The sequence below is a fragment of the Rana temporaria genome, chromosome 3, assembly GCF_905171775.1.
Source record: "Rana temporaria chromosome 3, aRanTem1.1, whole genome shotgun sequence".
In the NCBI taxonomy this organism is placed as follows: domain Eukaryota; kingdom Metazoa; phylum Chordata; class Amphibia; order Anura; family Ranidae; genus Rana; species Rana temporaria.
In genome coordinates this window covers 201,022,613-201,046,469 of record NC_053491.1, presented here as the reverse complement: position 1 = coordinate 201,046,469, position 23,857 = coordinate 201,022,613, and the positions used below count along the sequence as shown (strand labels likewise).

General features: G+C 45.7%; 1 protein-coding gene across 3 annotated transcripts in view; it reads right to left on the bottom strand.

The window, feature by feature from the left end:
• Positions 1-23,857, bottom strand: part of EEA1 (early endosome antigen 1) — a 160,229-nt gene that overhangs the window by 71,642 nt on the left and 64,730 nt on the right. For 2 of the 3 annotated variants that reach the window (XM_040344133.1, XM_040344134.1), the window contains 5 exons: positions 18,165-18,230; positions 12,838-12,877; positions 11,336-11,449; positions 9,096-9,217; positions 4,685-4,840 (listed from right to left, as the gene is read on the bottom strand). In XM_040344133.1, the coding sequence (XP_040200067.1) occupies positions 4,685-4,840; positions 9,096-9,217; positions 11,336-11,449; positions 12,838-12,877; positions 18,165-18,230 (498 nt within the window). The remainder of the gene's footprint in view (positions 1-4,684; positions 4,841-9,095; positions 9,218-11,335; positions 11,450-12,837; positions 12,878-18,164; positions 18,231-23,857) is intronic. The other variant, XM_040344135.1, reaches the window with a different exon arrangement.

The window sequence follows — 23,857 nt, the reverse complement described above, 5'->3', positions numbered from 1 at the left end:
TTAGGGCCTAATCCACAGCCAGCGGCGCAAATGAAGTTACTCAAAACTTCTGTCATTTAACTTACGGCGCCCTAATTTGGTGTCGTAAGTGCCGTATCCACAGCGCATTTGCGCACAAAATTGCGCAAGCGTAACTTAAATCCCGAGGCGTAAGGCGGATTTATTTCAAGTGGGAAGGAAGTGGGCGTGCTTCATTGTAATGAGCCGTGACCCCATGCAAATGAAGGGCCGGCCGTATTGCGCAAGCGCGCACGAATCTGCTGCTCACTGGGCATGTGCAGAACTTTGCTTGGCGCAATCAGTGAGATAGGTAAAAGGCCAAGCGTACTTAGTTTGAGGATCGCCCTGTGTATAAATAGCCCCAGACAAACACACTTCCCTTGCAAAAGTATTTCCCTGTGTTACCCTTCCTAGAGCAAGTTGCTTCTGCTCTGAACGTTTGTCGGTGTTTGTTGGTGAGTTGTGTGTGATAGAGAAGTTTTGGAGGAGTATTAGATTGTAGTAGGTGTTTGTTTCTGCTAAGTGTATTTTCTGTTTGTTTTTTTCTTTTTCTGAGTGTATTTTGTGTTTGTTTTTTGCGTGTTTGTTTTTGAATTTGTAGTAGCTGTCTGCTTGTGTGTTTTGCTTTTTGTGTGTTTCTTCTGTGAGTTTTTTTGTTTGTTTGTTGTGTGTGTATTTTTGTTTGTTTGTCCTGTGAGTTTATTCTTGTTGCTGAGTGGTGTCTGTGATGGCACCCAAGCGCAGGAAGCTCAATTTTAATCAGGTAGAGAAGCAAATCCTTGCTCGGGCCATCGTCCAATATGGGCGATATTTGCATGGCCCTGATAGCCAGAACACCTCCCTGGCCCAAAGGAAGGCGATTCTAAAAAAGATTACGGATCAGATCAAGGGGGGGGGGGGGGGGGGGGGGAGACGAGGACCCCCGCAGGCATCCAAAAAAAGATTAATGATCTAAGGAGCCTGGTCCGTAACAAGGTGGCAAAGATAAATGCCCATACCACGGGCACTGGAGGAGGCCCAGCCTGCCCCATCTGGCTCAGTGAGGAGGAATGGGCAGTGACCCGGTGTTTCCAGCCAGAGCAGGTGGTGGGCCTGCGTGGCTTTCAATCTGATGTTCCTGTGAGGCCAGGTACGTTTTTGGTTTTTCTATCTGGTGATTAGCATGTGTGGGTGGGGGAAGGGAAGATGTGCCAAGTGTGTGGATCCTCAAACCTGTGATTGTTTTGTGTCCTCCACAGATGACCAGGAGGTTGCTGGGCCATCAGGCCAGGCTGCTGCACCACCCCAAGGACAAGAGGCTGCTGATGAGTCCGAAGAAGGGCAGGAGTCCCTAGGGGAGGGGAGTGGCCAAACCTCCCCTCATGAGGAGGTTGAGGGGGAGGAGGATGAGGGGGGGGAGGATGAGGGGGTGGAGGAAGAAGATCTGCAGATTGGCAGAGAAGTCCTTTTGGCCTCGGATATGATGACCCTGAGGCTACCCTTGAGGCTACCCCTGAGGCTACCCCAGAGGCTGGCAGCAGTCAGGCCACCATCAGGGGTGGCCCCTCCCACTCCTCCCCCAACAGGCCGCAACCCACAAGGGTCACTCTCTCCCCTCCTCCCAGGCCAGAAGCCTCAGGGGCAGGCAGGATGGCGACCCAGGAGACCAGGGGGGTGGCCGAGCGTCTGCCGGCCAGTCTGCAGAAGGACAATGCCCGGCAGACCCGCCATCTGGGTCAGATAAAAGAGACTCTGACCAAGATGGAGCACAGCCTGGGTGCAATGAGGGAGTCACTCACTGATGTGGCCACAAACTCATTGGCGGTCATCACATGTTTGTGGGACCTGAAGACCGCCACAACAGGCGTGGCCCAGGAGGTGACTACCCTGACCCAGGCTGTGCAGGACAATACCAGGGCTGTCCAGGACAATACCCGGGCTGGCCAGGCCAATACGGCTGCCGTCACTGTCTGTCTCACAAGGATAGCCGTGGCCTTGGAGGGAAGGCCAGCAGGAGGACAGACACCAGGGGAGGCTCCTCCTTCCCGTGCTCACCGACCCCCCCATGAAGATACTCCCTCCCCTGCTCACACCCCCCCCCATGAAGATACTCCCTCCCCTGCTCACACCCCCCCCATGAAGATCCTCCGGTTGGCCGTGGGCGGCCCAGACGTAGCAATCGCCGCTGCAATTAATTTGCAGGGGTACTTTTGTTTTTTTATTTTTATGATTTTTTTTATATTTTTATGATTTTGTTTATTATACTGTACTTATGATTTGGTTTATGTGTGTGAATGATGTGTGAATGTGGGGGGGTGGCATTCCTGATTAAATAAGGGTGTCACCCTCAGTTTTGGTGGAGTAGGGATCCCCAGGACCAGGGAGAAGTGATCCCAGGTCCCTGAATGGTGTATGAATGCACAGTAACAGAATTGGAGCCGTGGCGTGGCGTTACTGCTCCCAAGTACCGGGGGGTATCTAATCCAATTAGATGTGCATGTGATGTGCATGTGATGTGTCTGTGCTAGGGACCACAGTGGTGTGCAATCATGCATTCTCATTGTGACATAATTAATGTGTGTGTTTACTGTGCAAAGATGCATTCTGCGAGGCGTCTCCTGACTGCTGTTCCCTCAGAAGAGGGGGTACCCTTGGTTACTAAAGTCACTAGTCTAGCTATGCGCATGGATGCCCCTGGCATGTTGGCATACAGATTGTTGTCCTGCAAGTGTGTGTGCTCAGCTCTTCCTTAATGGTGTTGCTTTAGCTGACCTTTACACGGCATGTGTAAAATTAGGGCTGCTTTTATAAAGTGTAATTTTACACATTGAAACTAACAGAAGCGCACAGGGCGTAATCTACGGCGCACACACTTAATTTTGTGGATCGCCCTATCTCCCTCATTTGCATCTTTGCCTATCAAAACAGCGTCGTGTCTAGCGTAATTTGCGCACAAAAAAGCGCCGGTGTAATTATTTTTGGTAGGACAGAAAAACCTGATTTTAAGGCGTATCTCGTTTTGAGGATCAGGCGCAAAGATACGCGCCGTGTAAATTTTAATTACGCCGCGTATCTCGAGTTAAGTCGGCGCATCTGCTTTGTGGATTACCCCCTTAAAGTCTAAACTAACCTGAACAGTGCACAATATAAAGAGCATTTAATAGCTACAATAAAAGTATGGTGACCTATATTCATTGATAATTCTAAGCATTAATAGGAACAATCTTCAGATAGTAATAAACCCAAAATTATATGGCTGCTTACCAATTCTAAAATATGATGGCTGCAATTGTTTTCTTTTATTAGGCTTTCTTTCTTCATCTTTCATGGTGATCTGGCCAGTAAGTCTGTTTTCAAAAAGAGCAAGCTCTCTTCCAGATTTTTCAGTTAACAGGGATGAATTAGCACTGACAGGGGTGCTTACAATTATCATTAGGGTTGTCCCGATACCACTTTTTTAAGACCGAGTACAAGTACCGATACTTTTTTTCAAGTACTCGCCGATACCGATTACTGATCCTTTTTTTTTTATGTCATGTGACGCACTGATAGATGGCACGCACTGAAAGATGGCACACACTGAAAGATGGCACACACTGAAAGATGGCACACACTGAAAGATGGCACGCACTGAAAGATGGCACTGATAGGTGTCATGCACTGATAGATGGTACAGATAGGTGGCACGCACTGATGGCTGGCACTGATAGGTGGCGTGCACTGAAAGATGGCACTGATAGATGGCAGTGGCACTGATGGATGGGCACTGACGGATAGCTGGTTCTGATGGATGGGCACTGACAGATGGCTGGCACTGAACTAAATTACATGAAAGGAACTTAAACTTTTTTTCTATGCTGCCTGCAACGCCCATCTTGCTACACCCTGCAGTTGGCCACATAAAAGCAGCAGTGGACATCTTGTTACACCCAGCCCGCACTATATGGGCTGGGTGTAACAAGATGTCTGCTGCTGGCTTAATGTGGCCGAGTGCAGGGTGTACCAAGATGGGTGTCGGGACACTGACTGTACAGCGGCAACACGGAGCGTCACTTCAGCTGCCGAATGTGACAGCTCCAGTCACCAATTGATGATGGCTGCGGCTGCCCCCTTTCCCCCCCCGCCAGCTTACCTGCTAGCTCGCTCGCTCACTCTGCCCGCAGACTCCGCCCACGAACTTCCTGCTGCTCGCCGCCTCTCTTTCCCCCCTTACAGGTATCGGATTAGGCATCGGTAGCATTTGCTAGTATCGGGACAACCCTAATTATCTCTTATTTATTCATGTAAAACCTTTATCCCAAAAACAAACTATTTGCAGTAAACCATTATAAAATGTAGCAGGAGGTTGGCCATAGATTGGTTAGTGAATTTAAATTTGCGAGTACATTTAACACTACCCCCCCCCCCCCCTCCAGACTGACAATGCTACTGTCTGCTGTGCCCCCTAGGCTCATTTATCTAGAGTGGAGGCATTTTAAGACAGGAAATTTCAAGACAGGAGTATTACTGGTCAGATCATCAGGTAATAAGAGGAATATGCCTGAAAAAACAAAAGTGAATACAGCCACTGCATTTAATGATTGGTAAGCTGCAATATATTACATTTTTGGTTTTGCATTTCATACCACTTTAATTCATATAAAGTAGGACTTAGAAAAGATAGAACATGCCAAGTTTGGGATATGGCCCTTACACTTTTAGTTACCTCAGCATTGGAATTTTTCATCTGCAGCTGCTTACATTCATCTTTCAGCTTTTCTGATTCTTTCTCACGTTCCAGAGTGGTTTTGTCCATCAGTGTCTGGACCTGGATAAGCTCTTTTTTCAGCACGGCAACATCTTCAATACCTGGCCTTTGGAGCTGTAAAGCAAGAAGACTATAACTATACATAAGGCTAGAAGATTTCTCAGGAAACCAAGTTCTACTTATCTTTCAAGGTTATGCATCATCACTTTCACAAACAATTGCTCCATTACACAATTAGGAATTAATCCAGCCTGTGTCCTATCCTGTATGATCAAGAAATGTAAATTATTGTATACTTGACCCAGCTACCTAAATGCATATAGGAAATCCACCATCTCCGATTTTGAACGTGTGCATGCACTTAAAGTGCCAACAGACCCCTACAATGAATGTCTTTGCACTGAAATATATATATATACACACACACATACATATACATACATACATACATACATACACACACACACATACATACAGTGAGGAAAATAAGTATTTGAACACCCTGCTATTTTGCAAGTTCTCCCACTTGGAAATCATGGAGGGGTCTGAAATTGTTATCGTAGGTGCATGTCCACTGTGAGAGACATAATCAAAAAAAAAAAAATCCAGAAATCACAATGTATGATTTTTTTAACTATTTATTTGTATGATACAGCTGCAAATAAGTATTTGAACACCTGAGAAAATCAATGTTAATATTTGGTACAGTAGCCTTTGTTTGCAATTACAGAGGTCAAACGTTTTTTGTAGTTTTTCACCAGGTTTGCACACACTGGAGGAGGGATTTTGGCCCACTCCTCCACACAGATCTTCTCTAGATCAGTCAGGTTTCCGGGCTGTCGCTGAGAAACATGGGAGTTTGAGCTCCCTCCAAAGGTTCTCTATTGGGTTTAGGTCTGGAGACTGGCTAGGCCACGCCAGAACCTTGATATGCTTCTTACAGAGCCACTCCTTGGTTATCCTGGCTGTGTGCTTCGGGTCATTGTCATGTTGGAAGACCCAGCCTCGACCCATCTTCAAAGCTCTAACTGAGGGAAGGAGGTTGTTGCCCAAAATCTCGCAATACATGGCCCCGGTCATCCTCTCCTTAATACAGTGCAGTCGCCCTGTCCCATGTGCAGAAAAACACCCCCAAAGCATGATGCTACCACCCCCATGCTTCACAGTAGGGATGGTGTTCTTGGGATGGTACTCATCATTCTTCTTCCTCCAAACACGGTTAGTGGAATTATGACCAAAAAGTTCTATTTTGGTCTCATCTGACCACATGACTTTCTCCCATGACTCCTCTGGATCATCCAAATGGTCATTGGCAAACTTAAGACGGGCCTTGACATGTGCTGGTTTAAGCAGGGGAACCTTCCGTGCCAAGCATGATTTCAAACCATGACGTCTTAGTGTATTACCAACAGTAACCTTGGAAACGGTGGTCCCAGCTCTTTTCAGGTCATTGACCAGCTCCTCCCGTGTAGTCCTGGGCTGATTTCTCACCTTTCTTAGGATCATTGAGACCCCACGAGGTGAGATTTTGCATGGAGCCCCAGTCCGAGGGAGATTGACAGTCATGTTTAGCTTCTTCCATTTTCTAATGATTGCTCCAACAGTGGACCTTTTTTCACCAAGCTGCTTGGCAATTTCCCCGTAGCCCTTTCCAGCCTTGTGGAGGTGTACAATTTTGTCTCTAGTGTCTTTGGACAGCTCTTTGGTCTTGGCCATGTTAGTAGTTCGATTCTTACTGATTGTATGGGGTGGACAGGTGTCTTTATGCAGCTAATGACCTCAAACAGGTGCATCTAATTTAGGATAATAAATGGAGTGGAGGTGGACATTTTAAAGGCAGACTAACAGGTCTTTGAGGGTCAGAATTCTAGCTGATAGACAGGTGTTCAAATACTTATTTGCAGCTGTATCATACAAATAAATAGTTAAAAAATCATAAATTGTGATTTCTGGTATTTTTTTTTTTTGATTATGTCTCTCACAGTGGACATGCACCTACGATGACAATTTCAGACCCCTCCATGATTTCCAAGTGGGAGAACTTGCAAAATAGCAGGGTGTTCAAATACTTATTACCTCACTGTATATACATCTACACACACACACATACTGTCAGGATGCGTGTACCCCTGCTCCATCTTAGCTGCTGGTTCCAGCATTCTGGTTTTGGCTATGATGCATTTTCCCTGTCTGCCTGTCCACCTCCAAGGTGATTGATCTCTGGGTGGAGACCAAATCGGATTTAAGCCAGCCAAGCCTGCAGTTCAATGTTTGTGACAGCATGTGCAATACCTGATTAAGCTGCTTGTTTGTCTGCCCTGCTCTGCTAGATTGGATTACATCGTTGACAACCTCGGATCAGATATCAACTATTTTCGGAACTCTGCCTGCCTTTTGACTACTAGTTTTGACCCCCAACTAGTCTAAACCTTGCCTTTCTGGCAACTGTGTGGTAGCCAGGCACTACATCATTGTGTATAAGTCCTGGCGCAACTGGGTACCGGTAGGCCTGCTTGCCTTATGGGAAAGGTGGCTGCTATAGGTGAAGAACACATAAGCCAGCTATAGTGTCTGACCACCTGCGTGAGGAGTAAGCATGACATATATACGTGATTCTGCATTTCTGGGTAGGGGGAGTGCGCCAATGTCTATGACTTCAGCGCATGCCGATCAGCAGTTTCCAGCCAATGTTTCAAGCACAGAAACTGCTGGTCATCAGAGCGAGCGACAGTAGAGAGCTTTGTGTAAGTAAACACAAAGCTCTCTTCTAGCTTTGTGTAAGTAAACACAAAGCTCTCTTCTGACAGCGGCAATGTGCCAGTTTTTGTTTCCCTGGAAAACAGGGAATCAGCACACATAATACATAGTAAACATTGTTACACGCACATTTAACGCTTTGATTGCCCCAGATGTTAGCCCCTTCCCAGCCAGAGTCATTAGTACAGTGCCAGTGTATATTATTAGCACATGATCGCTGTACTGATGTCACTGGAGAGGTCAGTGGCAGTTAGCCAGTTCCCACAGAGTGACAATTAGGGTCAGATTGCCTACCATCCCAGTAGAAGTTGCTGATCACCACCATTAATAGTATTAAAAAAATATATTATAGTATATATCTTATAATTTGTAGATGCTATAACTTACACGGAAACCAATCAATATACACTTTATGTATTTTTTTTATTTTTTTTTACCAAAGACATGTAGCAGAATATATTTTGGCCTAAATGAATGAAGAAATGTGATTTCTTTGGATAGTTTTTAATGACAGAAAGTAGAAAATAGCATTATTTTTTAAAATGTATGCTCTTTTTTGTTTACAGCGCAAAAAATTAAAAACCCAGTAGTGATCATAAATACTACCAAAAGAAAGCTCTATTTGTGTAAAAAAATATATATATTAATTTATTTTGAGTACAGCATTGCATGACTACGCAATCACCAATTAAAGTAGAGCAGCGCAGAATAGCAAAACGTGGCCTGGTCATGAAGAGGGGTAAAATCTTCAGGGAGCTTAAGTGGTTAATGTTAACAGTAACATCATCACTAGGCTCCAGGTGACTTTTACAGAGAGCAGCAGACCTGTAGGAGGAACCCAGCAGACTGCACCAACTGCAGGCTGCTTGCAGAAAACATGAAGGGGGCAGAATCAAGACCAGTCGCCCTGCTAAGTGATTGACGTATGACAAAAGCCTCCCACCGGCGCATACGGCGCGTCACGAGTTGCCGAAAGAAGCCGGACTGCGAGTCGGCTCTATACGGCGCCTGCGCAACGACGTCTGGCTTCTTTCGGCAACTCGTAACGCGCCGTATGCGCCGGTGGGAAGCTTTTGTCATACGGCAATCACTTAGCCTGTGAATAGGAACGCCCACTCCCGCGGGATTCACTACCCGGAAGCCGGGGGGTAAAACAGTGATAAAACGGTATGTACGGGAAAAAAAAAAAAAAAGATCAGCGTACTGTCAGTGTCAGAAGTCAGCTCAATGTAATGTTAGAATTTTTTTTTAGGGTGAACCCCCGCTTTAAAGGAGGTAGTATCAATGTAAACAGTAGATTTAATGGTTCTTCTCTGGTACTTTGGGTTTGATTTTGTAGAGACTGAAGGAGTTGTTTGTTTAATAATTAGTTTGACCTACTATTATGATTATTACACATAACTTTCAGAGCTACTTCTTTCCATAGAAACTGCCTATACTGTCCTTATACATTTTCTGTTGTACAACAGTTTTCCTGTTAAACTCCTTTAGTTATTCTCATAAAAGGCCCCCCTCCTTGAAACACATGTTAAACCTTAAAATGTCATTTATATAGACAATTTTAGCGACATTTGATCTCCAGTAAAAAAAAAAAGGCTCCAACAATATTTACCAGGTCAGTCTTCAAATGTTCAATCTCCTGGGATTTAACTTTCAACTCCTGTGCTAGACTTTTTACACTGTCTTCTGTTGCAGCATGCTTTCCTTTCTCTTCATCATATGCTGCTTTTATCTCTGGACAAATATAAAAAAATATGATAATTTTACATTAGACAGTAATGACAGTTGTAAATCACACCAAATGTTTTTGTTCACTTCCAGACTTTTGTATTTAGCTGTTGGCTATTGCCATCTAGGAAACAAAAGAAGACACATCCAACCCCTGCATATAATATGGCTGGGTAGGATCACCTTATGGCCCCGTACACACGACCAAACATGTATGCTGAAACTGGTCCGTGGGCCAGTTTCAGCAGACATGTTCGGTCGTGTGTAGGCGTGAGCGGGCCGAATTCCAGCAAACATTTGCCCGCCGGGCCTTTTCCCAGCAGACAAATATTCCTGGACGTGTTTTAAAACCGTCCGCTGGAATCCTGCCCGCTCGGACATGTACGGTCGTTAGTACAGACCTACCGTACATGTCCGAGCGCCCGCCGTCCCTCGCATGCGTCGAATGAGTTCGACGCATGCGTGGAAGCCTTTAAATGGCAGGGCCGCGTCATCATCGCGGCGACGACGCGGACACGCCCCGCATAATGTTTACACGCGGACTTCTGTACGATGGTTAGTACAACCATCGTACAGAAGCCCACTGGCAGGCATGTACGGTGAAAACGGTCCGACGGACCGGTTTCACCGTACATGTTTGCTCGTTAGTACCCGGCCTATGGCTACAAGAGCTTCAATTCTTTTGAACATTACTTTCTCATATTTGTGCAGTCCCTTTAGTTTTAACACATGACTTCATTGAAAGTAAAGACATAAGTAAAATGAATGGAAGTTAGTACAAGTAGTTTGCACCACAGCAAAAAATTATGCAAAGATCCAATTTAGAAGGAATAACCCATTTTTTTCAGACCCACAGCAATGAATGGTGCAACCAAATTTTTAACAAGTAAAAGAAAACTCAGAAGTAAAAGCAGGAAAAAAAGCATGATTTATACGCATGATGTATACAAATCTGCAATAAACGTATGGCAGTTACTTGCAGACACAAATTTTTCATTTCATTTGAAAATGTCTAATAATGGATTAATTCTAAAACAAGTTCATGGGATTTACGTTAAAACACTTTCACTTCATGATCTGAAAGTGTGCATTTTGAAGGTAGATGGTAGCTTTATTCAGACTAATCATGCAAAGTTTTAGTGTTCATTCATTTTTTTATGCCAATTGCTGTCCATTAATCTGTTTTTGGTTGTTGGAGACTTTGAAAGGCTCTCTCCTCTCACAAAATATCTTGTTTACTTACAAATGTAAAATGACACATGTACAAATGAAAAATGTGGAATAATATGATACATAGCATGTAGAAGTACACTTGACAGCACATGGCTGCAAGCTGGTTATACACATGCATTTTGTTTTTGAAGAAAAAAAAAAAAAAAACACTGACAGATGCCCGCATCAACACAACAATGTGTGATGCAGAGATCTCCCCAACTGCGCTATTGTAACCTGACAGGGGTCAGGCGTAAGGGCCCTTTCACACTAGCGGACCGTATGTCCGCATTTTCATCCGTCCGTTTGCGGATGAAAACGGGACATACATGGGTCCCTATGTGATTACGGGTGGACACCCGTAATTTGTCCGCCTCCGCAAAGATCCGCATTTGCAGACGGAAGAATCCTATTTTTCTTCTGTCTGCCGCATCGGATGAACACGGACATACGGTCCGTGTTCATCCGATCCCCCATAGGGGAGAGCGGAGGAAACACAGGGCGGTCCCTGCACAGTGTGCGGGGACCGCCCTGTCAGCTGCCAGCTCAGCGGGGATTTTACGGAGGATCCCCGCTGAGGAAAGCGGACACACGGAGCGGATCATTACTGATCCGCTCAGTGTGAAAGGGCCCTTAGTCAAATGTTGGATCTCCAGCAGGACCGGTTGACAGAAGCCATGGCCATCAGATCGGCTTCTGTTGAACAGACAGTGGTTCAAATGTTCCAAAAGTCGGTCAGTTCCTGCTGAACCAGCCGACTATCACTACGTGTTTACTGTGCTTTAGAAGAGAACTTCTGCTTCGTCTGTGAGGTAGAGATTTTTAATACTGAATAGCCAAGTTTATGCTACTATTATCTTACCACCCTGACATTTACTCTATTATAGAACATAAGTACTTCATTGCACTTACCAACCATTTCAGTAGCCAGTTGTGCAGCTTTTTGCTCAAACAGGTCTTTCATTTGTTTAATATTAAACATCTCAGTCTGTGCTTCTTCCAGCTTTTGTTCTAAAGCTTGCAATTCTGTGTCAAAACAAACAGTGTATTATATATAATTATTTATTTATACTTCAAATCACTGTACCGATTTTTTAATCAATATATAAAAGAACAGCTTTAGGCCTCATGCACACTGGATGTTTTTTACTAACTCTCCTAAACTCTTTTCCTCCTGGCAGCAGCAGTTTGGCAGAAAAAAAAAAAAAAAAGATTGACGCTTGTAAGCATTTGGGTTACTTTATTTAATTGGGCAGAATTATATATTTATTCTGGCCACTGAAATGAATTAAGCGCGTTAAGCGTTTTTTCTGCCAAAACGCCACTGCTCCAGGGCACAGTCTATAAGTAGTGCCCCGTGTACTAGTGGCCGCTTCAAATCTTCCATCCCTTGAGCCCACGCCCATAAACTCCCCCCCCCCCCCCAAATAACCCCAGCAGCAGTAATTTTCTAGGGCTGCAGGGATAAATACAGCCATTGAGCCTGTCATAGGCATTCTTCAAGGGCGCAGACTATCCAAATGGGTCTTCAATGCTCCTCCAGTGGAGTGGAGGCACCCTACCATAGGAAGCTAGTTACTGGATGGATCACCAGATAAAAAGAAGGAAATCTTAAAAAATGCAGCCATCACATTTATGGATTGATAAGCTGCAATACATTGCAATTTTGGTCTTGGGTTTAATACTGCTTTAAAGTATAATGAAGGGTAAAACTTTTTTTTAGCTTTGGACTGAGTGGAGATGGATTAGAACACCTGTCAGTTTTATTGCCGTCTGTGCCCCCGTTTAGGGGATTCATTCTCTCCATTTGTCCTTTTTACCTAAGTGAAAGTAAAAGAAAATGCCAAATTTTAGGTTGTACCAAGAAATGTAATAGAGAGGAAATCTCCCAATGGGAACACAAGTTCATGTGTTCTATTGCCCCCAAGGAATTCCCTTAATTGGCAGCGATTTCCTCTCACTTGGCTATAAGACAAGAAGTGAAAAGAAATCCATGAAATGGGACACAAAATCTGACAGGCGTTATAACCCTCACTTGTTCTATCAAAACAGATACAAATGTGCCTATAGTTCTACTTTAGGGGTAAAGCCAGACAGGAAAACTATCTAAATATTTACACCAGAGCTACCAGCTTCAGTGTAACTGAATCTAGAAGATTCTGTGTACAACCTGGACCATGTTTTTTGTAGAAACTGGACTATCTCCCAGAACCTCACAGTCTAATGACTGAACTGGAAGATGCCTAGATACTCAGGTGCCCCAGCAGCATGAAAGACAAAAAGAAGGGAGTGAATACCAATACATGAGTGACATTGCCCAACCTAGGAAGAACATCTAGAATTTGGAATATCATTTCAGTTCTCCACTGACTCCTGTACAAGAATACATGTTTCAATAAAAGAACTGCAATTACCTGTGGATGCTACCATGGTTTTCCCATCTGATGCAGAGTACTATAAAATAAATAAAAGACAAAGACAATTATAGTACAAAAGGAGGCACTGGGCGCTATATAAACTATATATAAACTATAGATAACATCTTTGTATGAAGTTACATCTAGTATGATTATTTAAAGCTAAACCAAAAGTATAATGAAAGCAATCAAAGGTAACATTAACCCTGATCAAAAGTAAGAAGTTGTAACAGTCTACATAAAACAAGAGTAAGGAAAAAAAAAAGGAAAAAAAAAGTCTTATACAGTATCTCACAAAAGTGAGTACACCCCCTCACATTTTTGTAAATATTTTATTATATCTTTTCATGTGATAACACTGAAGAAATTACACTTTGCTACAATGTCTAATAGGTGCTTCGACCCAAAGCACAACCCTCGCCCCCCCCCCCCCATGTGGCTTGGTATGGTGGAGGACACCAGGACAATCCAGTGCCCACCTTTCTTGGTATGGCTTTGAACACGCTGTGTTCTTTTTTTTTTTCTTTTTGGTGTGGGGTTTCCCTTAAAATCCATACCAGACCCAAAAGGGCCTGGTATGGATTGGGGGGGGGGGCCCCCACGCTGTTTTTTTCAGATCAAATTGGTGATAAAAACTGAAAGACAGTTGCGACTCAGATGCATTCTCAAAAGACAATAGCTGGGAATTAGCATCTGAATCGCACCGCAGTGCTCAGAAAACACACAAGACTTTTATTTCAATTCGCACCGAATTTGCACTGCCACTGCACCGCATATTTGTGAACCGGCACTATAGAGAAGGCTGCCGGCTTACATGTAATGCAAATCGGATGTGGTTTAAAAAGGTATCTGTAACAAGACCCTTGCTCGCTCGCTTCCGCTCTCCCGACACTCCTCTGCTACTAGTGAGTCAGCTTGCAGATCGCAAAGTCTGATGGTTCGGTCATCCAAGGCTCCGGGATCCAAACTACAGCTATGTGCCGTTCGGAATCCATTAGAACAAACACCAGGCAGGCTGTATGTAAGTTCAAACAGGAAGACCTTTATTGGAAGTACATAACACACTTTTAAACAGAATTTGGAACATCCCGCCCCCAACAATCGCTTTCCTATTGGTCAATTGTAAAGTACATGTAGTCCTCCTTCAGGTCCTCCTTAGCCATGCAAATGAGGACTTGAAAATGAGTCAGCAGGGATTGGTCCGATAGCTTGAATGGAGGGACTGTTATGTGTAATGAGACAGAAGCCCCAGGGGGCAATCAATGTACACAATAGCCAGACACAGAACAATGGAGCCGTCTGGAGCTTTAAGACAGGGAAGAAGACCCCCCACTGTGTAACAGCTTTCAAAGAGGAACACTTCTGCATTCCAAAGTCCATGACAGTATCCAATTTGCATATATGTGACCAGAGCCTCAACCTGAAGTGACTGGTCCTCCTATCATAGAAGTGAACAGAGACAATCTGGTCTGTCCTTATCTCTGTGGCCAGCTGTGCGAACCACAAGATCATTTCCCGGGCTTGCCCGTGAGAATGGTAAGCCCAAGAAACACCGGCAAGCAGTGGGGGGGGGGGGGGACCCCTCCCACTGCTTGTAAAAGCAGCGGCTTATCAACCTCTTGCATTGCTTTTATCAGAAAGAGAATCGTCGGCTGAAAAAAATAATTACTGGGGGGTTATGACTGACAGCTTCAGCCATAAACTCAGGTAAACCACCACAACCCATCACGTATATATATATATATATATATATATATATATATATATATACACACACACACACACACACACATACGTATTGTGGTCCTGAAGTGGATAGCAACAGCTTTAAAAAAAAAAAGCTGACCACACAATGAGAATTTTAGCCAATTCCTAATACAGTAGCTGAGGTTTGCTACAGTAGGTGAACCCGATTTTGTGTCAATCTCGCTCTCTTTCTCAGCGAGATTGAGCACCTACGAGCCCCATCGCGGGAGCCAGCGCCGAGCTGGCTTGCCGCGATGGATACAGAGCCGTCATAGAAGCGACGGGAGATCCGACTTGGATTCCCGCCAATTCTACACGTGTGCGGCGTTTGTTATGAATCCTGAAGGGGAAGTCCCCGCCGGATTTTAAATAAAAATCCGGCATGGGTCCCCCCTCAGGAGCATACCGGGCCCTTAGGTCTGTTATGGGTTGTAAGGAGAGCCCCCCTACGCCGGAAAAAACGGCGTAGGGGGTCCCCCTACAATCCATACCAGACCCGTATCCAAAGCACGCTACCCGGCCAGCCAGGAAGGGAGTGGGGACGAGCGAGCGCCCCCCCCCCCTCCTGAGCCGTACCAGGCTGCATGCCCTCAACATGGGGGGGTTGGGTGCTCTGGGGCAGGGGGGCGCACTGCGGCCCCCCCCCACCTCAGAGCACCCTGTCCCCATGTTGATGAGGACAGGGCCCCTTCCCGACAACCCTGGCCGTTGGTTGTCGGGGTATGCGGGCGGGAGGCTTATCGGAATCTGGGAGCCCCCTTTAATAAGGGGGCCCCCAGATACCGGCCCCCCACCCTAAGTGAATGAGTATGGGGTACATCGTACCCCTACCCATTCACCTGCAAGAAAAGTGGTAAAAACACAAATAAACCACACAGTGTATTAAAATATTTTATTTTTCTGCTCCGGAGGCCGCCCCCTGTCTTCTTTATTAGCTCTTTTACCAGGGGGGGCTTCTTCTTTGACGTCATCGGGTGGGTGGGGGCCGCCGTCTGGTTCTCTCCCACCGCCGGGGGGGGGTGGCTTTTAAAAAAGCCCCCACCCCCCCGGCGGGTTTCCTCCGGCGTCTTCGGCGGGGCTCTTCTTCTTCCGCTATCCCGACGGGTCTTCTCAACTCTCCGGGGTTCTCCTTCTGTCTTCGCCGCTCTCCGTTGTTGACTCGTCGCACCCCGGTTCTTTGTCTCGCTGTCCGGTGTCTTCTTCCGTGATGTACGTCTTCTCCTTCCGTGCTGTGATGAGTTCTTCTTCCGTGCTGTGACGTCATGTTCTTCACTTCTCTCCTTCTCCCGATGTTGCCACGCCGGTCCTCCTCGCTGAAATGACGGATGCGCGCCTTGCATCGGACCTATATAGGCCTCACAGTCCCATCATGCTCTGTACCTACCCATGTGATACCTACCACGTGGGTAGGTATCACATGGGTAGGTACAGAGCATGATGGGACTGTGAGGCCTATATAGGTCCGATGCAAGGCGCGCATCCGTCATTTCAGCGAGGAGGACCGGCGTGGCAACATCGGGAGAAGGAGAGAAGTGAAGAACATGACGTCACAGCACGGAAGAAGAACTCATCACAGCACGGAAGGAGAAGACGTACATCACGGAAGAAGACACCGGACAGCGAGACGAAGAACCGGGGTGCGACGAGTCAACAACGGAGAGCGGCGAAGACAGAAGGAGAACCCCGGAGAGTTGAGAAGACCCGTCGGGATAGCGGAAGAAGAAGAGCCCCGCCGAAGACGCCATAGGAAACCCGCCGGGGGGGTGGGGGCTTTTTTAAAAGCCACCCCCCCCCGGCGGTGGAAGAGAACCAGACGGCGGCCCCCACCCACCCGAAGACGTCAAAGAAGAAGCCCCCCCTGGTAAAAGAGCTAATAAAGAAGACAGGGGGCGGCCTCCGGAGCAGAAAAATAAAATATTTTAATACACTGTGTGGTTTATTTGTGTTTTTACCACTTTTCTTGCAGGTGAATGGGTAGGGGTACGATGTACCCCATACTCATTCACTTAGGGTGGGGGGCCGGTATCTGGGGGCCCCCTTATTAAAGGGGGCTCCCAGATTCCGATAAGCCTCCCGCCCGCATACCCCGACAACCAACGGCCAGGGTTGTCGGGAAGGGGCCCTGTCCTCATCAACATGGGGACAGGGTGCTCTGAGGTGGGGGGGGGCCGCAGTGCGCCCCCCTGCCCCAGAGCACCCAATCCCCCCATGTTGAGGGCATGCAGCCTGGTACGGCTCAGGAGGGGGGGGGGGGCGCTCGCTCGTCCCCACTCCCTTCCTGGCTGGCCGGGTAGCGTGCTTTGGATACGGGTCTGGTATGGATTGTAGGGGGACCCCCTACGCCGTTTTTTCCGGCGTAGGGGGGCTCTCCTTACAACCCATAACAGACCTAAGGGCCCGGTATGCTCCTGAGGGGGGACCCATGCCGGATTTTTATTTAAAATCCGGCGGGGACTTCCCCTTCAGGATTCATAACAAACGCCGCACACGTGTAGAATTGGCGGGAATCCAAGTCGGATCTCCCGTCGCTTCTATGACGCGCTTGCTGGAATGTGCTGTCACTATTCCAGTGAGTGTGAGATGTCGGCGAGATCTCGGCACCCTGTCGCCGAGTATCAGCGCGACGCTGTCGTGCTAAAAGCACAATATCACAAACACCTACTGTACATGAGTGGCCCTCTCCGGCCTGATATACTTTGATCAAAAGACCTAATTTGTTTGGAACATTTTCAGCAGAACAGGGGCTGCATCCAACCAAATGTGTGCACGTAAAGACTACCAGATGAGATCAGTGGCTCCAAAGAAAAAGACAAAGACAATAATGCAAATCTTAACATTTTCTGCAAAAAGTTAATTTTGGCATCACTGTCCTCTCCCTACTGATTCAGGGGTCTCCTATCACATTAAAGATTAAGAACGCTTTGGAGGAGATAGGACCAGACTCAATTTGTACGGAAACAAATTAGGATTACCAAGTAATACAAGCTGCCTCTGGATCTTCTGATTGTTTTAATATGGTGTCTTCAATAAACATTACTATGCATATTTTCATCATATGCTCTGTTTTATATTTTTTAGGTTACTTTATTAATCCACTGTGATTACTAAACCTTGAATTCTCAGAAGATATGCAGAAAACAAGCACTATTAGAGACCACTGAGAGAATCTGAGAAGGCATACATTGGAGTTGATTTACTAAAACTGAAGAATGCAAAATCTGGTGCAGCTCTGCATAGAAACCAAACAGCGTCCAGGTGTTTTTTTTGTCAAAGCTTAATTGAACAAAAACTGAAGTTAGAAGCCGATTGGCTACCATGCATAGCTTCACCAGATTTTACACTTTTTAGTTTTAGTAAATCAATCCCATTGTTTCAGGGGCTTTTATTTTACCTACAACATGTACCCATATAAATATTAGGATGGCTCATGCAAGAAAAATATTAAAACCATAAAGAACAAAAACATTTTTAAATAGGCTACTGTAACAAAAACAAAACAAAAAAAACACAAGCGTGCATACATAAATTCAATAAATCAGACTTCTATGAGCCTACTTCAAAGATTTTAAAGGAATTACTTGCTTCAGCTGCTCTTGAACAGTTTCCAGCTCCTTTTTCAACTCTTCTGCATACCATTTCTCTTCCTGAATCAATCATAGAGGTAAAACAATAAAAGATATTAATTTATTTAAGATCACAGGTTGTTTTGATACTCTAGTAATACATTTAAAGTTCACTGATTTTATGACTGTAATATTTACTACTGGTTTACTTCCAGGTACTGCAACTGATCCACAACATTCTAGGTTTCCAATAAAGTATAAACACAAGATGATTGATTCTTGGGTTCAATTTCCAGCATGAACACAACATGCATGCATACATAGATGAAATTCTCCCCATGTTAGTGTGGATTTCCTTCAAGGACTCAAAACATAGCGCAAAGCTACCCTAATGACAACAGAAGGGAATGTGGACTGTAAGCTCCTTTGTATTCATGAAGGGATTTCTACAAATGGACTAGATTACTGCATATTTGATGGCAATATATAAGTAACACGTGTTATGCAATACTATAAATACCCTCTGATTATTCACATTGTGCCTTTCCCTAGAACATAGGTGCTCAACCTGTGGCCCTCCAGTTGTTGCTGGATTACAAGTCCCAAAGGCAGAGGCATGATGGTACTTGTAGTTCCACAACAGCTGCAAGGCTACAGGTTGAGCACTCATGCCCAAGGAGATCAACTTTACATGAAAAAATAAAGGATGGTGTGGTGCATAAATTTGCCTTGCTATACCTGTGGTAGAATGTTCTGCAATGATTCCTTGCCAGAAAAAATGATAGGTTGATCAAAATAATAACTGCATACCTTTATCACATGAATTGGATGTAGGGCTGAGGGGACAAAAAAATAACATATTGGGGGCTGTTACCTTCCTACACCTAACTAGTAAAAAAATTATGGAATTCTCCATCTTTTTTAAGTTTTTTTTAAACTATCAGCCTTCATTTAAGGCAAGGGTCTCCAAACTTTCAAAACAAGGGGAAAGTATACGGTTTACTTTCATTCATACTTGGGGGGGGGGGGGGCAGTGAAAGTGAGTAGAAAATACCCTGGCATTGAAACATTAAAAAATGCTATAGGCTTGGTGGTCAGTTGAAGTAAAAAAATACCTCATTGGTGTCAGTGGGAGAGATAGTGCCTCGTCTCTGGTGTCAGTGGGAGGAACAGTGCCCCACCCCTGGTGTCAGTGGGAGAAATACTGCCCCACCCCTGGTGTCAGTTGGAGACATAGGGCCCCACCCCTGGTGTCAGTGGGAGACATAGGGCCCCACCCCTGGTGTCAGTGGGAGACATAGGGCCCCACCCCTGGTGTCAGTGGGAGACATAGGGCCCCACCCCTGGTGTCAGTGGGAGACATAGTGACCCACCCCTGGTGTCAGTGGGAGAAATAGTGACCCACCCCTGGTGTCAGTGGGAGAAATAGTGACCCACCCCTGGTGTCAGTGGGAGAAATAGTGACCCACCCCTGGTGTCAGTGGGAGGAACAATGCCCCACCCCTGGTGTCAGTGGGAGACATAGTGACCCACCCCTGGTGTCAGTGGGAGACATAGTGACCCACCCCTGGTGTCAGTGGGAGACATAGTGACCCACCCCTGGTGTCAGTGGGAGACATAGTGACCCACCCCTGGTGTCAGTGGGAGACATAGTGACCCACCCCTGGTGTCAGTGGGAGACATAGTGACCCACCCCTGGTGTCAGTGGGAGACATAGTGACCCACCCCTGGTGTCAGTGGGAGAACATAGTGACCCACCCCTGGTGTCAGTGGGAGAAATAGTGACCCACCCCTGGTGTCAGTGGGAGAAATAGTGACCCACCCCTGGTGTCCGTGGGAGAAATAGTGACCCACCCCTGGTGTCCGTGGGAGAAATAGTGACCCACCCCTGGTGTCCGTGGGAGACAGTGACCCACCCCTGGTGTCCGTGGGAGACATAGTGACCCACCCCTGGTGTCAGTGGGAGAAATAGTGACCCACCCCTGGTGTCAGTGGGAGAAATAGTGACCCACCCCTGGTGTCAGTGGGAGAAATAGTGACCCACCCCTGGTGTCAGTGGGAGAAATAGTGACCCACCCCTGGTGTCAGTGGGAGAAATAGTGACCCACTCCTGGAGTCAGTGGGAGGAATAGTGACCCACACCCCTGGTGTCAGCGGGAGGGATAGTTCCCCATTCCTGGTGTTGGCGGGAGGAATAGTTCCCTATTCCTGGTGTCAGCAGGAGGACTAGTACACCCTTTTGTTGGTGTCAGTGGAAGGAATAGTGCCCCAAAAGCCGGATAGGGAAAGCAAATGGCTATATCCGGAGACCCCTGCTTTAAAACAAAAGAAAAAAAGAAAGAAAGAAAGAAAGAAAGAAAGAAAGAAAGAAAGAAAGAAAGAAAGAAAGGGAGGCGTCATGTTATTAAAGTATTTGTATCCATTCATTTCAATAGCCCCTGTTCACATCTGAGCATTCTGTTGCCTAAAGCAAAATGCCAGTCGCTCAAAAAAGTACATGAGCTTCTTTTTTGGCAGATTACAGGCGTTTTACTGCTTTTACATTGGTGAGATTTCAGCTTCAAAAACGCCTGTACAAAAATGCCAGAAAAATAGCAACACCTAGATGTGAACAGAGCCTAGCATGTAAATTGGATTTGTCCTTGTGTCAAATATCTGTGACCTGGTGATTTCCACACTAAGTAAGGAGAGTGGCTGCACTGCATGGATATTAGACAAAGTGTTATTTGATAATTTTTTATCATTGTCACAAGGGTTTTGCCGATACCGAAACTGGTATCGTTGCACATACTAATAATAATGAAAAAAGGGGAAAAAAATACGTAAATTATCGATTGTTAAGCAGCAGGGCCGCTGCATCCTTAACAACCAATCATTGATTCAGCTGTCAGTGGGGTTCCCCTATTGAAAAGTGAAGTTTAAAGTAAGTCCTGGCAATTGGAGCTGTAAAAAAAAAAACTGCCAGGCAATGTTGATCACTAACAACAATTATCAGCAGCTAAAACAGAAAGGTAAATGCGTTGGCGGCGGAGCCACTCGCGATAGCCATTCGCACACACCCTGGTATAACGGGACTACAGAGGGGGGGAGTGGAGGAGAAGATAAGCACATACGCAGACGATACCCTCTTGTACCTGGACGATTCTTGCGACTCCCTTTCATTGGCCCTTGCCCTGATAGAGCGATTCGGCACTTTCTCGGGTCTCCGAATCAATTGGGATAAGTCCCAGATACTCCCACTCAATAGCTACCCACCCTCCCGGGACAGGGCCCTCCTCCCGCTGCAGAGAGTCGCTGAGATCAAATATTTGGGCATACGGACCACCAGAGACCCGGCAGATTATGTGCCACTGAATGTCACGCCATTGTACGATATGCTGAAACAGAGGACCCAGGCTTGGGAGTTACAGCCCGCATAAATTTAGTTAAAATGATTCTGCTACCTAAAATCTTGTACATGGTGTGGCATTCCCCGGTGTACTTTGTGCTCAGATGCTTCAAGTCATTAGAGGCTCTCCTTATACCATTTATTACCGCAAGGGACAAACTCCCCTGACATAAACTCAAGAACCCGACTGACCTAGCCGGACTGGCACTCCCCGACCTTAACGCATACTATCTGGCTGCACAACTGTCACAAATATTCCATATAGACAAGGTGGACAGGATTAGGTTCCTCCGCCTCCTGTGTCCAGCATGGGCCCAGTCGACGGAGGATCCCTTGGTGGTGATAGCGGGTGGGGCGGGACCTTCCCGGGGACCGCCGTACTTTGCTGTGCCACTATAGGAGGGTGTGGAGTGTGGCCTCAAACAGACTTCACATTACGTCCCTGCATGGCTACACCTCCCTGTGGCACAATGCAGCCCTGCCCGAACTGGACCGCATCCAGGACACGGGGCTTGGAGCTCCAGGGGGATATACTACACCTCCCATGTCACCAGGGGGGGGAAAACTAAAATCTTTCCGTGCACTGCAAGCCGAATTTAATTTACCGGACCATATGTTTCTTCAGTATGCACAGTTGCGGCACGCATTCCGTGCCCAGTTCCCTCAAGACGACTTACAGCTGGCTGATAACCCCCTGATGGCAGCAATTAAATACCCAGACCCCAAAAAGTTGATATCTCAATTCCACACTATGCTTACACTCCCGGGTGCGACCATATCGGCCTATGCCTTGAAACCCAGGTGGGAGGAGGAGGTGGGTCCCTTGGAAGATGACGAGTGGAGCGATGCTCTAGATGCATGTAAACTTGTATCCCCCAAATTGTCGGACCGCCTCACACAAACCTTTATAGTAAATAGGGCCTACCTCACGCCACTCAGGATATCTAGATACAGGAGGGACTATCCAGCAACCTGCCCGATGTGTGGCCGGACTCAGGGCACTTTTTTCCACTTGCTGTGGCAGTGCATTAAAATTCAAGCATTTTGGGAACAAGTCGTGAAATTCTTACATGACAAAATGGGATCCCCCATAACTCTGCAGCCAAAGCCATGCCTGCTTGGCATCTTTCCGGATGCGGAAATGAATAAATTTCGTACAATATTTTTGCATGAGACACTTTTTGTGGCCCAGAAGGTTATTGCTCGAGTCTGGATGAGACCGGACCCTCCAGTGTTTTCCCAATGGCTGGCGGAAGTTAATAATGTTTTGCCATTAAAAAAAAAACTGGTCTATCTGCATAGGGGGTGCCCGTCTAAATATGAAAAGATATGGGATAGGTGGCTCAAAGCACCTGCAACTTGCACGTAGGGGAGGCTGCTTCAGCCGCACCCATGCACTAGGACGGGAGCCCCGGGGAGGGGGGCGATTGGATGGAAGGGTAGCTGACCCATAATAGTATGCTTTTGCTTCCGGTCTCTTGATTGTAAACGTTGCTGTTGCCTGCTCTTTTATTTTTTTCCTTCTCCCTTTTCTTTTCTTTTGTTTTATCCCACAAGGAATTGACACAGTAAATTATTCTGTACGATACCGCTTGATATTGACTACAATCACATAATGTATGTATACCCTGTTCACTTTTTTATTCTTGTTTTTGTTTAATAAAAGCTTTTTAAAGTAAAAAAAAAACAGAAAGGTAAAAAGAAACATTGTTTCTTTTTGTATCTTTCTGTTTCTTCATCTACAGATCAAGGGGATAAATCTGAAGATGAAATCAGTTTAAAGTAACCCATCAAGTTTAAAAAAAAAAAAAATTACTCTCATGAGCCCTAACTCCTTATTCTAATTTTCCATTTAATTGTTATTTTTATTAGATTTATTTGTTTGCTTCTATTTTATTAACTATTAATAATGTAAACGTGTTTTATTTTATTTGTTCATTAATATTTTTACACCTATCACATATATTTACAAGTTTCATATTAAAAAAAACGCAATAAATACGTTTAGTTTGTAAATAACTTTTCAATGCTTTGTACCATTGCTGACAGCTGAAGTGTAAACAAAACAGTTGCGGTAGGTATCGGTAAATGGTATCGGTGAGTACTAAAGGAAAAAAAGGATCGGTACCCGTACTTGGGTACTGGTGCATTCCTAATTTTCACAGCATAACAATGTAATTTTATTTAAAATACCAGAGTCCTTTAGTATTGTTGTTACAGCAGCCAAAACACCCAGTAGGAGTCCCAGGGTGTGAATCTCCCCACCTTTAAAAAACAGCTAACACTACAATGGCTGAATTTCCAAACAAGTCATCTGTGG